The 15595-nt window shown below is 44.8% G+C and overlaps 1 protein-coding gene across 7 annotated transcripts in view; it reads right to left on the bottom strand.

Annotated features, from left to right (window-relative positions):
* ADGRL1 (adhesion G protein-coupled receptor L1) overlaps window positions 1-15595 on the bottom strand; it is a 171213-nt gene that overhangs the window by 54142 nt on the left and 101476 nt on the right. For 5 of the 7 annotated variants that reach the window (XM_083351757.1, XM_083351761.1, XM_083351760.1 and 2 more), the window contains exon 3: window positions 13083-13299. In XM_083351757.1, the coding sequence (XP_083207883.1) occupies window positions 13083-13299 (217 nt within the window). Of the gene's footprint in view, window positions 1-13082; window positions 13300-15595 lie in introns of those variants that run through there. The other 2 variants (XM_083351762.1, XM_083351763.1) reach the window with 1 other exon arrangement.

Genomic DNA, 15595 nt, shown 5'->3' with positions numbered 1-15595 from the left:
TGACACTTTTAACTGCACTTGCTTTGCAGAGCTAAAAAACAACAACACTGCACCCATTGCTATTCGAAGCTTCAGATGCAGGTGGTAATCTCAGACATGAAGCTGTAAGCTGGGAGCAGGTAAATCTAATACTAGGATAACTAATTGATATGTCTACCCTAATGTACACATAAGGAGTCCTCCACTCATCCTACAACAGAAGTGGTCCGCTGAAAACTTGTCAGAAATCAGAAAATACTCTTCCCTGAAAGTAGGATTATACAGGCCAACTCCTGTACTGGCTGGGTATAGTCTTGAGAGGCAAATCTCAACACAGAACATCTCAAACAAATTCAAATAAAATTCAAATATTGAAGTTTAGTATTTGATGCCTGTCCAGAAATCTATGCATGCACCTGGATCAGAGGGGTAGGCAACCTCGGCTCTTTTGTGACTCATGGACTTCAACTCCCAGAAATCCTGAGCCTGGCTCAGGAATTCTGGGAGTTGAAGTCCATGAGTCGCAAAAGAGCCGAGGTTGCCTACCCCTGACCTAGATGCTTAAGCTATATTTCTTTCCTGTCAAGATCAAACATGTATTTGTACAAGTCCTGAAGAAGATGCATAACTCCTGTATAGCACTACCATTTAGACATGGATATTGTCTTATAGGGGCAAAATACAATTCAGTTTAGTTCCTCCCTTGCTGTTGGATAATAAGCCCATCCGGCCCAATATAAGAAATATACTATAAAAAAATGTACTGTAAGAAAAGTACTATAAGAACACACTGAACTTACTACATCTTAAAAACAAGCATAAAATGGGGGAAAGTGGGGGGCGGGGAGTGTGGATGAGCAAATCTGATATGGTGCATTTGGGGATCAGGTAATAATGAACATTATTATCTGATCCCCAAATGTAACCAGCCAAATTTAAAAATCTGTATATGATTTTTTTTTAAAAAAAACAACCATTCCCTAACCTATCCTATCTGACATTTCAAGGAAGCAGTCTCCTCACAGCCTATTGCTAAATAATTCGGATCTTAGCAGAATGGAGGTCCAGAAGGAGAACTAAGAATCACAGTCTCCTTAGTTCCCACTTGGTTAGCTCCTGCCACCTGCTCTCCTCAAAAGGCTGATGCAACAGGCAAGAGAGGTTGGAGGGGGACTCCCAGGGGCTGTCGGCTGCCAAAGCAACTGGAGCCAGTATCAGCTTAGGCCTCCTGGGACCAAACAACAACCACCTGCTTTCACTGAAGCTCAGTTTACCTGTAAAATAAGTTGGACAAGGTTAGGGCAGCGGTGCTTCCAGGCCTGCACAGCCCCATCAGTCAGTATCTAGTCAGGTGGTTATATCACTCTATTTGGAAAATCCACAAACTATGTCCCTCATCTCTGAATGCTTCACTCAAAGGGCCGAAATGTGAGCTATGAGGAGTGCAGTTCAGAGAAAGATTACAGTACATCTGACTGCAAGCCTAGGACATAGGTCAAAATTAAGAAAAAACTTGTGGGGAAAGAAGAATTGAGGAATTAAACGCAGTTAAAAAAACTGGTGGTGATAACAGAGGAAAAATTAAGCAATAGACAAATTTCTTGAATCTATAAAAATGGTAAAGGTAAAGGTTTCCCCGCACATGCGTGCTAGTCATTTCTGACTCTAGGGGCCAGTGCTCATCTCTGTTTCAAAGCCGAAGAGCCAACGCTTGTCCGAGGACGTCTCTGTGGTCATGTGGCCGGCATGACTAGACGCCAAAGGCGCACGGAACGCTGTTGCCTTCCCACCGGAGTGGTCCCTATTTTTCTACTTGCGTTTTTACGTGCTTTCGAACTGCTAGGTTGGCACAAGCTGGGACGAGTAACAGGCGCTCACTCTGTTACGCGGCACTCGGGATTCGACCCGCCAAACTGCTGACCTTCTGATCGACAAGCTCAGTGTCCTAACCCACTGAGCCACCGCGTCCCTTTTCTTGAATCTATAATGAATCTATAATGAGGTCCAAATCTGTTTCTTGCCAAAAACCGTGCAAGAGTTGGGAAGCTCTTTCTCTGTCCAAGAAAGCAGAGGGAATTTTGTACATAGAAAATATATATATACATCAAACTAAAAACTGGCCATTCAAACAATTTTTTTGACTGTATATAATGTTTATGAACTGTGCAACTGCTCACATGGCTCCTTTCAGTATTAGAATTCTAACAAAAACCACAGTTTTAAAGAGCAAACCAAATTAACTTGGTTAGGAAAACTTTCAGACAAGGCCTACTGTATAGGCATCAGAATAGAAGTACCTTGAAAATAGTTTCTGATGTATTGTTTGCTAACGCTGTCTTTGAGTTTTGCAATTATTGATGTTATACTTTGAATTATCCCATTTCTTCACATAGTGAGCCATTTCAAGATTGTATAATGCGGAAAACAACATTAGTATGCAATCAACTCAACCCCGACAAGACTGAGTGGCTGTGCATACCAGCATCCTGGGATATTCAGAATATTCCACTTCTTTCCATGGGGGGGTGAGTTTTTACCCCCCGTAGATAGGGCTCGCAACTTGGGAGTCCTCCTAGATTCGCGGCTTACTCTGGAAAATCATATAGTGGCTGTGACTAGGGGGGCTTTCGCCCAGGTTTGCCTAGTGCGCCAGTTACAGCCCTATCTAGACCGGGATGCCCTGTGTACAGTCACTCATGCGCTCGTGACCTCTCGTCTGGACTACTGCAACGCTCTCTACATGGGGCTTCCCTTGAAGACCACTCAGAGGCTCCAGCTGGTACAGAATGCAGCCGCGAGAGTTGTCTTGGGAGTCTCCCGGTACTCCCATGTTACACCTTTGCTCCGTGAGCTGCATTGGCTGCCAGTTGTCTTCCGGGTGAGGTTCAAAGTTTTGGTAATGGTTTTTAAAGCCCTACATGGCATGGGTCCGGAGTACCTCGGGGATCACCTGCTGCCGGCATCTACTTCCCTCCGCCCTGTGCGTTCCCACAGAGAGGGCCTCCTCAGGGTGCCACCAGTCAGAGAATGTCGGCTGGTGGCCCCCAGGGGGAGGGCCTTCTCTGTGGGCGCCCCGGCTTTATGGAATCAGCTGCCGGTTGAGCTCCGGATGGCACCTGACCTTCGCTCCTTCCGACGCGACTTGAAGACCTACCTATTTGAACAAGCCGGCCTGGCCTGATGGGGGATGCGTTGGGGTTTTTTATTGGGGATTTTTTACATTTTTCTACTGTTTTTAGTGCGGGCTCGTATTTAATTCTCTTTTTAATTTTTGTATTTTGTATTTTTATATATGCCCTGTTCACCGCCCTGAGTCCTTCGGGAGAAGGGCGGTATACAAATATAATAAACTTAAACTTAAACTTAATAGCAAAAGGAACATTGAGAAGGTTGGGACACTATCTGGGAAGGGAATCCTACTATGTCACAATTGAAAAATTGAGGCCAGATCTACTGTCCATAAACCAATCAGAGTATGAGAAAGAACTGTACTGGAGTTATTAAAGAATAATAGTGGGAAAAGACAAAGGAAGCCAAGAGCAAAGTTTACACACTACAACTGAATGGAAATGCATGTCACAGGAATTAAAGTGCAGGAATAGAGCAAACAATTCTATTTTTAGTTGTTATTGTTGCTTTTGGTTCCTTGAAGTCAGTGTTGACTCTTAGTGACTCCCTGGAGAAGTTCCTGCAGTTTTCTTGGCAAGATTCCAGAAATGGTTTGCCATTTCCTCCTTCCTAGGGCTGAAAGAGAGTGACTGGCTCAAGATCACCCAGCTGGCTTGGTGCCTAAGGTGGAAATAAATGTCATAGTCTTCTGGTTTGTAGCCTGGTATCTTGATCCCACACCAAATTGGCTGTCTGTTTTTAGTTAGATATTTTTAATTGTTTAAAAATTTATCAGGCAGGATTGGAAGTGCAGTTACAATTCTCGAATCATACAGTGTAAGGGTTGGGATGTATCACGGAGATCCCCTAGTCCAGGGGTAGGCAACCTTGGCTCTTTTATGACTCTTGGACTTCAACTCCCAGAATTCCTGAGCCAGCCATGCTGGCTTAGGAATTCTAGGAGTTGAAGTCCACGAGTCATAAAAGAGCCAAGTTTGCCTACCCCTGCCCTAGTCCAAGTTCCTGTCCAGTGCAGGAATGCACTGCCACAGCATCTCCAACAGATGACCATCCAGCCTCTCTTTAAACAATTCCAAGAGAGGAGGGTCCCTCCTCTCATCCCCAGTTGAACAACACTTCCCATTTGGAAGTCCTTTCTTATGGCCAATCAATATTTACACTGTTGTAATGTAAATAGTTTTTGTTCTGTCTTTTGAAATAACTCTGCCCAGACTTCTACATGACAGCCCTTCAGATACTTGAAGACAGCTATCATGTTTCCCTGCAGTCTTCTTTTCTCCAAATTAAGCATACTGCCTAATGTTCCTCCTAGGATTTCCCTTCCAGGATCCTCATCATTTTGGATGCTCTTCTTTAAACACACGTTAGTTTGTCAATGCCCTTCCTAAATTGTGAACAAGACACAATATCCTAGATGTTGTCTCAACTATGTAGAAGAGAGACAAATGATTACTTTCCTTGATCTTAGCATTTACTTCTGTTGATTTTAGCAGGAGTTCAGCCAGCATCTGGCGGACAAAATTGCTCAGATTCGGACCGGTTTGGACTCTGACTGGGCAGAGTCTGACGGGGAGGAATCGAGCAGTCTTGAGAGTAGTATTTTCTGGATTGAGTTTGATCCTGTGACTCCCGAGGAGGTGGACAGGATTATGGGGAGGCTGAGCTCTACCACCTGTTTATTGGACCCGTGCCCCTCCTGGCTGGTTTATTCAGCTCGGGAGAAAACACGAGGCTGGTTCCAGGCAGTGATATCTGCCTCTTTGAGTGAGGGTGTCTTTCCTGCCACCTTGAAGGAGGCACTGGTGAGACCCCTTCTCAAGAAGCCTGCCCTGGACCCAGCCATTTTGAATAACTATTGTCCGGTCTCCAACTTCCACTTTTTGACGAAGGTTGTTGAGAGTGTGGTAGCGCATCAGCTTCCTCTGTTCCTGGAGGAAACTGATTATCTGGACCCGTACCAATCGGGTTTCAGACCCGGGTACAGCACGGAGACCGCATTGGTCGCGCTGATGAATGATCTCTGGCGGGCTCGTGACAGGGGTTGCTCCTCTGTCCTAGTCCTTTTAGATCTCTCAGCGGCTTTTGATACCATCGACCATGGTATCCTGCTGCGACGTCTCAGGGGGTTGGGAGTGGGGGGCACTGTTTTACGGTGGTTCTCCTCCTGCCTCCTGGGCCGTTCGCAGTCGGTGTTGATGGGAGGGCAGAGGTCCACCCCGAGGCCTCTCGTTTGTGGAGTTCCTCAGGGGTCGGTCCTCTCTCCCCTCCTGTTCAACATCTATATGAAGCCGCTGGGTGAGATCATTCGTGGTTTCGGGGTGAGGTATCATCAGTATGCTGATGATACCCAACTTTTTCTTTCCACCCTGAACCAACTCAGTGATGCCCTCGACGTGATGTCCCGTTGCCTGGAGGCGGTGCGGGTCTGGATGGGGAGAAACAGGCTCCGACTCAATCCTGCCAAGACTGAGTGGCTGTGCATACCGGCATCTCGGGAAAACCAGTTTTGTCCATTGTTAACTATGGGGGGGTGAGGTGTTACCCCCCCCGTTGATATGGCTCGCAACTTGGGCATCCTCCTGGATTCACGGCTCAGTTTAGAAGACCATATAGGAGCCATGACCAGGGGGGCTTTTGCCCAGGTTCGCCTGGTGCGCCAGTTGCGACCCTATCTGGACCAAGATGCCCTACGCACAATCACTCATGCGCTTGTGACCTCCCGTTTACACTACTGCAACGCTCTCTACATGGGGCTGCCCTTGAGGACCACCCGGAGGCTTCAACTGGTGCAGAATGCGGCCGCGCGAGTTGTGATGGGGGCTTCCCGATACTCCCATGTAACACCTCTACTCCGCGAGCTGCATTGGCTTCCGGTTGCCCTTCGGGTGAGATTCAAGGTGCTGGTGAAGACCTATAAAGCCCTTAATGGCTTGGATCCGGGTTATCTGAGGGAACACCTGCTGCCGGCATCAAGCTCCCTTCGTCCCGTGCGCTCCCACAGGGAGGGCCTTCTCAGGATACCGGCGGTTAAGGAATGCCGGCGGGTTATTCCCAGGGGAAGAGCGTTCTCTGTGGGCGCGCCTGCTCTTTGGAATGATTTACCTGTGGAACTCCGGACCACCCCCGATCTGCGTTCATTTCGCCGGGACCTGAAAACCTGGCTTTTCGATCTATCAGGCCTGGACTGAAGGGGTTTTAGCTTTTTAAATATTGTTTTAATTGTTGGGCTAACTAATTTAATTCATTTTAATTTTCTATTATCTTTTATATTGTATTTTATGCTGCCCTGTAAACCGCCCTGAGTCCTTCGGGAATAGGGCGGTATAAAAATCTATTTATTTATTTATTTATTTATTTATTTATTTATTTATTTAATTACATTTCTATACCGCCCTTTCCCGGAGGACTCAGGGTGGTTTACAGGGTAATTAAAAACCAAAAATACAAAAGTTAAAAACTAAGTTTAAAAAAGATTAAATTTATCCCTGTATAAATAAAACCCCAATTAAAATAAATTAATCCTCAGCCTGGGCCAGAGAGCTCGAAGAGCCAGGTCTTCAGGCCCTGGTGGAATGAACGGAGGTCGGGGGCAGTCCTCAGCTCCACTGGCAGCTGGTTCCAAAGGGCAGGCGCCCCCACTGAGAAGGCCCTATCCCTGGGTGTTACCCGCCGGCAATATCTTACCGGTGGCACCCTGAGAAGACCCTCCCTGTGGGAGCGCACTGGACGAAGGGAACTTGATGCCGGCAGCAGGTGTTCCCTCAGATATCCCGGACCCAAGCCAAGTAGGGCTTTATAGGCCATCACCATCACCTTGAATTTCACCCGGAGGGCAACCGGAAGCCAATGCAGCTCGCGGAGTAGAGGTGTTACATGGGAGTATCGGGAGACCCCCATCACAACTCGCGCGGCCGCATTCTGCACCAGTTGAAGCCTCCGAGTGGTCCTCAAGGGCAGCCCCATGTAGAGAGCGTTGCAGTAGTCCAAACGGGAGGTCACGAGCCCATGAGTGACTGTGCGTAGGGCATCTCGGTCCAGATAGGGTCGCAACTGGTGCACCAGGCGAACCTGGGCAAAAGCCCCCCTGGTCACGGCTCCTATATGGTCTTCAAAAGTGAGCTGTGAATCCAGGAGGACACCCAAGTTGCGAGCCCTATCAATGGGGGGTAACACCTCACCCCTCCATCGTTAGAGATGGAATAGTCTGGTTGACCCGAGATGCCGATATGCACAATTAAATAAATAAAATAAATAACATTTGGGTTTTTTGGCTGTGGTATCACACTTTTGGTTCGTGTTGATCCTGGGATCGTGTTGATCCTGGGATCCACCAAGACACTCAGGTTTTTTTTTTTGCATGTACTGTTACTCAGTTTGGCTTCTTTCATCCTACACTCATGCCTTTCATTTTTCTTACTCCAATGAAACACTTTACATTTATCCCTGTTCAAATGTATCTAGATGCTTTCTCCTACAACTTGTGAAAAGCCTTCTGATTTGATACCATCTTTTAAAGTGTTTGTTGTTTGTCTGTCTTTGGGTCGTCCAAATATAAAATTTATATTTGGGCATGGGGTGGGGGGAGTTTGGTTTTATTCCCCCCATCTGCTGGGTGGTTGCAGCAGATTTTGGTCACTTCACACGACCCTGGGACACTGTGACCGTCATAAATATGAATCAGTTGCCAATCATCTAAATGTAAATCACAAGACTCTGGAGATGCTGCAACATTCCAGCTGATCGGCGCTTCTTCTGGGTTCAGAAGCACCAGGATCAGCGCCGAGCTCCAGCTGGAGCCTGGCGCTGATCTTGGCGCTTCCACTGAGTGCTGACAGCCCCAAAGAAGTGCTGATCCTGGCACTTCCACTGAGCCCTGACAGCCCTGCAGCTCCAGCCATCTCTCGCTCAGGCTTGTGCGGTGCTGCCACTGGTTCAGCTCATTCCCCTCCCCCACAACTTTTCTAGGATGGTTGCGTACCACCTGCCAGGTGCCAATGTACCACAGGTGGTACCTGTACCACTGGTTGAAAAGCCCTGTTCTAGCCTGAACACCTGATGTATGTTCGTTGGGTATGATTGTTTAATCAGTCTAGCTCATGGCAGTACCGTCTGGCCCATATTAAAAAATCTGCTTAAAAAACTGTCCTACACTTTTGCCCGCCCGCCCGCCCTCCAACCAGTCTGTAATTAATTGGATCCTCTTTTTTCCCCTCTCATTCATTCAACTTGTAACCTAATGTAATATTTGAGGACTCTTGGTGCTTAATAATAATAATGCAAGAAAAATGCCCATATAATACAAATAGGTTATCCATAAACAAACAACAATATTTCAACTAATCAAAACAAGTTATAAATAATAAAATAAAAAAAAACCAAACGATACCTACTCAGGCTATAAAACCTCTTTGGAAGAGTTTAATTTTCAGCATTTTCCAAGAGCACACCAAGGGGGTACAGCCAGATCTTAATTAGGACGCTGTTCCAAAAAACAGAAGTCCCCCCGCCCCATGGAAGTGGGGCACTACCAACAGTTTTTCCTGAACAAATGAGTTGGTCAGTTCAATTCAGGCTGCAGAATGTAGTCTTGAAGGTATCTAAGTGCTAAATCATATAGGAATTTATAAGTCTGAACCAATAACCTGAACCCAGAAGCCTTTTTGAAATTAATGCAGGGCCTTGTAAAATATTCCTGATGATGTGTGCCACTAACAAGCAAGTGGCTGCAGTTTGAACCAATTATAGCTTCTAGATGGTCTTAAATGCTGACCCATGTAGAGTTCACTGCAGGTGATGAAGGCATGAATTACGATAGCTAGCAACAACATTTGTTCTCTTCCAGTCCTCTGGCTCTACACATGTCCTCAATGATTTTTCAAAGATCAGAAAAAGGCATCCTGAAATGAAACTCCTTTAAGTAATCTTGGATGCAACTAATCCACTTTTGGAAATTTCAAATATTAAGTTGGCTGATCTTTTATCATTTTTTTTGCTTATGAGTGTCTATTTTGAAGAAAAAGCTTGGAAGTTGGAAGACAACAGAAAAATATGGGTTCTAAAATAAAGACTGTAAAGATGATGCTGACGATATAAAAGAAATGAAAAATTGCAGTATATGGAACAACTGCAGTATCCTGTCACTGGCAAATGGGGAAAAAATAAATATTCTGAATGTCTCTGTTCCTAAAGAAACAATCCTAACTCCCAGGTCCACTAATTGGATGAATTCAGAACCTGGGTGGTATCCAGGGCAAACTGAAGACTCTTTGGATCCAAAATCCCTTCATGTTCTGAAACTCCCAATGTGAGACTACTGCCTGCTGTTCACCAGTCAAGAATTGCTAACTTATTCCCCTCTTAAAATTGCAAAAGGTACGAGCAAGAATTAGTAAGGAATTTCCTGGGAAAAAATATCGCCCAATTATGGTCTGCTATGTAAATATCTGTGTTTGTGTGTGTGAAAAAGAGGGAGGGAGAGAGAGGGTGGGGAGGGAGAGGGAGGGAGGGAGGGAGAGGGGGGGTGCATCTTTGAGTCAGTCTTGACTCCTGGTAATTATCTGGACAAATCTCTGCACTTTTCTTGGAAATGTTTTCAGAAGTGGTCTGTCCATGTATTCTTCTTCGGGCTGAAACAGAGTGATTGGCCAAACTCACTCACCTGGTTTTATACCTAAATCAGGACTTGAACTCATGGTCTCCTAGATTCTAGCTGGATGCCTTTAACTATTACTGCAAACTGGCTCTCAAACAAAATTATATACTTCATATATTGTAGCAGATATTCCACTTAAGCACATTTAAAGAGAACAAAGAATTTAAATAAAGCCATGGAAAAGAAAGAAAGTAAAAGTTGTGTTGTCAGAATTCAATATCTCTTGCCCAAGTTTACACGGATGGTCATGCTGTATATTTTACAACCAGATCTAAATTTCACTTGGTTTCCGTTTAGGGAAAAGGAATGACAGATGCTGCAGCTCACTAAATGGACACTTCATCTCTCACTTGCCTGAAGACAATTGGGAGCCTTATGTTTTGACCACATGTCATCCTGCTACACAATGCACTAACAATAGCAACTAGATGCGTCTTAATCTCTATGGCAATGAAAAACAGTTGCTAACCATCTTCCCTTTGGCACCTTTTGTATACCTTAATACTGCTCTCTTGTTTTTTTCTCCAGACTGCCTATCCCAAATTCCTTCAATCTGTCCTCATGAAAGTTATGTCTTCAAATACCTGTATCATTCTTGTCATTCTCCTCTGGATATATTCTAACTTGGTGGTTCCCACTCTGTGGTCCATGAAGTCTTGAAGAAATGGTATAACTTAAATCTTGTGTTAGGTTTATTTATTAGGTTTTATTTAATTTATATACCGCCCTTCTCCCTGGGGACTCAGGGCGGTTCACAGGGCATATATAATTACGATACAAAAGTTAAAATAAGATTAAACCAATGCCCAAATAAAAACGATAATACAATAATAAAAACAACTATTTTAAAAACCCAGATATTCCCCCATCAGGCCAGACCAGCTAATTCGAATAAATGGGTCTTCAGACCGCGACGGAAGGTTCGGAGGTCAGATGTCATCCGGAGCTCCACCGGCAGTTGATTCCAAAGTGCCGGAGCGCCTTGGTGGCCATGATCTGTGGCCACAAAAGGTATTTTAAGAGAGTCTGTGGTGAATAAAATGTTGAGAACCACTGTTCTAGCCAATCAATATTCTGGAAATGTGGTGCCCAGGACTGTACACAGTACTCCAGGTATGCTCTAAGTAGTGCATAGCAAAGGGGAATAAGATCTTCAGGCATCTTTGAAACAACGCTACTTTTAAAGCAGTCCAGAACTGCATTAATCTTTTTAGTTGTCATACCACACTGGTGGCTCATGGCTTATTGTCACTGATCACACCCAAGCCGGGATGACTTATGCACGGTCACTCATGCGCTCGTGGCCTCTCGTCTGGACTACTGCAATGCTCTCTACATGGGGCTGCCCTTGAGGACCACCCGGAAGCTCCAACTGGTACAGAATGCAGCCGCGAGAGTTGTGTTGGGAGTCTCCCGATACTCCCACGTTACACCTTTGCTCCGTGAGCTGCATTGGTTACCAGTTGCCTTCCGGGTGAGATTCAAGGTACTAGTAATGGTGTTCAAAGCTCTCCATGGCATGGGGCCGGAGTACCTCAGGGAACATCTGCTGCCGGCATCAAGCTCCCTGCGCCCTGTGCGTTCCCACAGAGAGGGCCTCAGGGTGCCACCGATCAGAGAATGTCGATTGGTGGCCCCCAGGGGGAGATCCTTCTCTGTGGGCGCTCCGGAGCTGTGGAATCAGTTACCGGTAGAGCTCCGGATGGCGCCCGATCTTCGCTCCTTTCGTCGCGATCTCAAGACGTTTTTGTTTGTACAAGCCGGCCTAGCCTGATGGGGATTGATGGGTTGTTTTTTTTTTGTATTCTTAATTTTAACTTTGGGGTTTTATAATTGAATAGTAATTGTTTTAAATTTGGGCAATTATTTAATTTCTTTTTAATGTTTGTATTTTGTATTCTACTTTTGCCCTGTGAACCGCCCTGAGTCCTCAGGGAGAAGGGCGGTATAGAAATATTATTAAATTAAATTAAATTAAATTATCTGACATACTGCTTCCAAGCCATCTTCTGTCCCTAAATATAATAACACCTTACTTTTCTCCCTGTTGCAGGACAGGGAGTCCAGTCTTCCAACCTGTGCATATTAGATAGCAATTGTTTCCTAAGGGTTGACCAGACCTCCCAATATTGTTTCTTAAATGAATTTGAGAAGTAGCCCACCAATCCTATTGCCCAGATCATTAATAAAAATGTTAATAGTACTGTCTTGAGACAAATCCTTGCTGGTCCTGCCTGGCCACTGCTCTCTAACTTGATCTAGAGCCATTAATACTTAGCGCAGTTAGCCAGCCGGTTCTAGAGCTCCCTTATCTAGTGCCATCCAAATCCCACTTGTCAATGAGAATGTCCTGGGGAACCTTGTCAAAAACATTGCTGAAATCGAGATGGATTCTATCCACACTATTTCTCATTAAAGTAGTTACCTTGTCAAACTACATAGATGGAAAGATTTCCTGGAAAGTCTGTGAATACCTGACCTGTATACATAATGGAATATGTGGAGACTTCAGGGAATTTTTAATCAGGAACAATAAATAGAATAGTTGATGGCTTGTATAAACTTGAATTATTTTAGGGTCAAAACAATGAAGGTAGACTGGCTGAGATTTGAATAGTTGAGCAGTTGTCATTTTCAGTGCTGTGAATTCCAAAGTGTCCTTTGTAATTTATTCTGTTTGAGGTGACCCACTCACCCACCCCTTTCTGCTCATTTACTCCAAAACATATGCACGTTCTGTCTTTTATTAGCTTCTCCTGGACAAAGTGGGCTCTGGTATCTATAATGAAACAGATTTTCAAACGTCTTCAGTAAGCTGAAGATTGTTACGTGGATTTCCTTTTAATTTCATGCAGTGCTCATTATGTGAAATCTACTTGCAGAAAAACCTTGCTAAACTGAACCAAACACAACTAGCATATGACTGTAGCTATACTAGATGATGATGATGATGATGGTAGTATTAAATTCCACCTTTACTTTCAAATGATCAGGAGGCATATAGAATACTCCTTGGTATTGTAAGGTTCTTCCTTGCAATAAAGAACAGATGCCTTGCATTTTGCTTCAGAGAGTCACCCTGAATTCCAGTATTGTGCGAGAGTTAACAAAAGTCCATGTGCCACAATTTTATCACTGTACATCAGTATAATTATACTCCTCGCTGTTATTTTTAAGTCATTCAATTGCAAAACTGCTCAGATTTTGCTTTTTTGCAACTTCTCCATCTCTACAATATTATTTTTTTGTATTTACTAGCATGACAGAGAAAGGAAGAGGGATTGCTCCATAATATTTCATGGAGACCTATGAAACCATTTACCTTTGGGACATGATTTTGAAGGCGTCTGGCAGATAGCACTGGACATTCTCCATCTGGAAGGGGTCAGCATCACAGATCTTGTCATCTGTGCGGCCATAGTTAGCATTCTCTACCATGATGACATCACTGCCTGGGCAACGCAGCTCAATAGGATAGCCCTCGCATGCCAGTTCCCGCCGAACCAGACCAAAGGGTAAGCCGGCACGGCTTAGGCCTGCTGAAATAAGAAATGAGAGAGTAAGAAAACAGGTTAGTATGCAACTCAGTCTTGAAATTCGATTCCATCCCCTGACTGCTGGCTGTAATTTTCTCCCCTGTTTAAGTATTCAATGAGACCAAAGCCTTAAAAGCCTATGGTTATTTTCCATGCTACACAGAACAGCAGATAGGTAAACCAGAATTTTATTTTTCTCTGATAGTTTGTCTTATATTTTGGTTGTGACCTGCACCATCTTTCTCCACATCTTTTGTTTTCATTTTCAGTCCTTGATGAGAATAGTAGGGATCTGGAATCCTTTATATCTCCACTGTGGCACATCTGGGTAGGTTTTAAATGTGAAGCTATGTGTGTCCTTGCACCACCCAAGAAGTAAAAAGAAAAAGAAAAAACACTGGCTCCTATTTGTGGGGCTGAGCTGCATATTCCACCTAAACTCTACAGATTCAGGCAGGTATGTCTTTAAAAACCCAGACATGTTTTTCATAAAGCTCTTGGCTTCCCACACCACCCACTTTAGAGACAGCAGCTGAGAAAAGGGTCTGAGAAAATTCTTTACAATCCTTTTGAATCCTGCAAGGTTTTGTGAGACTGAAGAGGTGGAGGTGGGAAGTAAACAAGAGGAAAAACCATTTGAAGTCCAAACATGCCATTAGGAAAGTTTCCAAAAATATTCGTGCTAGATGTTTCTGTTTGTTTTTGTTAAAGAAGGATGGGAAAAGATAACAATGGATGCTGAGCTGGAAGTCCACCATTGCAGAATTCTGTCACCATCTCTATAAGCCAGAGAGACAGTGACCCCAAGCATCTATTCCGAACAGTTAGATCTTTGGAATTAGTTCCTAGTCATCAGACAATTGTGGTTAAGTATTTATTTTAGAAATCTTTCTATGTGAGGTAAAAAAATTATGGGAAAGAGGTATCCTGGGCCCAGCTATTCCTGGAAATGCTACAGAAAAGTGTTCACTCTCACAAATGAGCTCCACCCCTTTAGCCATTTCCCCCCCCTCATCAACATTATATCCTTCCTGTGCTTTGGAATATCTAGCTACCTTCAATGACTATCTTTATCCCAAAGATTTCTTCATTGTAAATTTGCTGTAACTGCATACTAATGTCATGTGATGTTCCAGTTACAATGATAGCTGTCTCAAAAAGGAGATGACTCGTTGCCTCTTCACAGATGATCAACAGGTCACCTCTTTGCACTATAGTTCTCTGTCCTCTGAATGAAAAACTAGAGCAGGCCTGTCAAACTCGCAATGTCACGTGACATTGCATGACGTATCGTGACTTTTTCCCCCATTGCCGGCAATGGGGTGGGTGCGGTTTCGGCATGATGCATCTGGCCCACGGGCCAGCAGTTTAACATGCCTGAACTAGAAGGATAAGGCAGTGTTACTTCTTACCTGGCAGGTGCTGCTGCTCTCATTTTGTGGTCAGAATTGCTGAAAGGTAAGATGTAGCACTATAGTATGCATTCAATCCATCAGAATAGAGCTGTAAGGGACATTGGAGGTCTTCTAGTCCAACCCCCTGCTCAAGCAGGAGACCCTATACCATTTCAGTCAGGTGACTGTCTAGTCTTTTCTCAAAATCCTCCAGTGATGGAAGCACCTACAACTGCGGAAGGCAAGCTGTTCCACTGGTTAATTGTCCTCACTGTTAGGAAATTTCTCCTTAATTCCAGGTTCCTTTTCTACTTGAGTAGTTGTTGTGATTCAGGGTCAGCCTGTGGGTTCGGCAGTTGGGTCGGACGACTCAGAGGAGGAGGAGGGGGGTGTTGAAGAGCTTGCTGATGATGGCTTTGAGGCTCTGCAGAGCCCTCAGCCAGGCCCCTCCCACCTGGTGGAGACCCAGCTGTCTGAGCCTGACAGCGTGGATGAAGATGACCCACAGCTGGCCCTGTTCAAGGACGCCCGACGCAGGAGGCAGTCAATCAGGAGTAAACAGAGGAAGGCAATGGGGCACCTCAGAAGGAGGCAGAGAGAGGCCACGCCCTGAGCTGTATTTAAGGGGAATGTGTGGGAGGGCTGGTTTGCTGAAGGCAACCGCTTGGATAGTTCCTGTTTCATAGCTCCTGTTTCATGGTTGGTGTCTGTTTTATGTTAATAAATTTGGCAGGCTTTATTCCAGCCTCTTGCCATTTGTAAAGGGGTTGTCCCTGCCTTTTCTGCAGGGCCGGTAGCAGGCTGGTACAGAACAGTAGTTTCCATCCATTGTTTCTTGTCTTGCCTTCTGACGCTTTGGAAAATAAATTGACCCCATCCTCCTTGTGGCAGCCACTCAAATACTG

The sequence above is a fragment of the Vipera ursinii genome (assembly GCF_947247035.1).
Source record: "Vipera ursinii genome assembly, chromosome: 2".
Classification (NCBI taxonomy): Eukaryota; Metazoa; Chordata; class Lepidosauria; order Squamata; family Viperidae; genus Vipera; species Vipera ursinii.
This window is presented reverse-complemented; position numbering and strand designations above follow the sequence as displayed.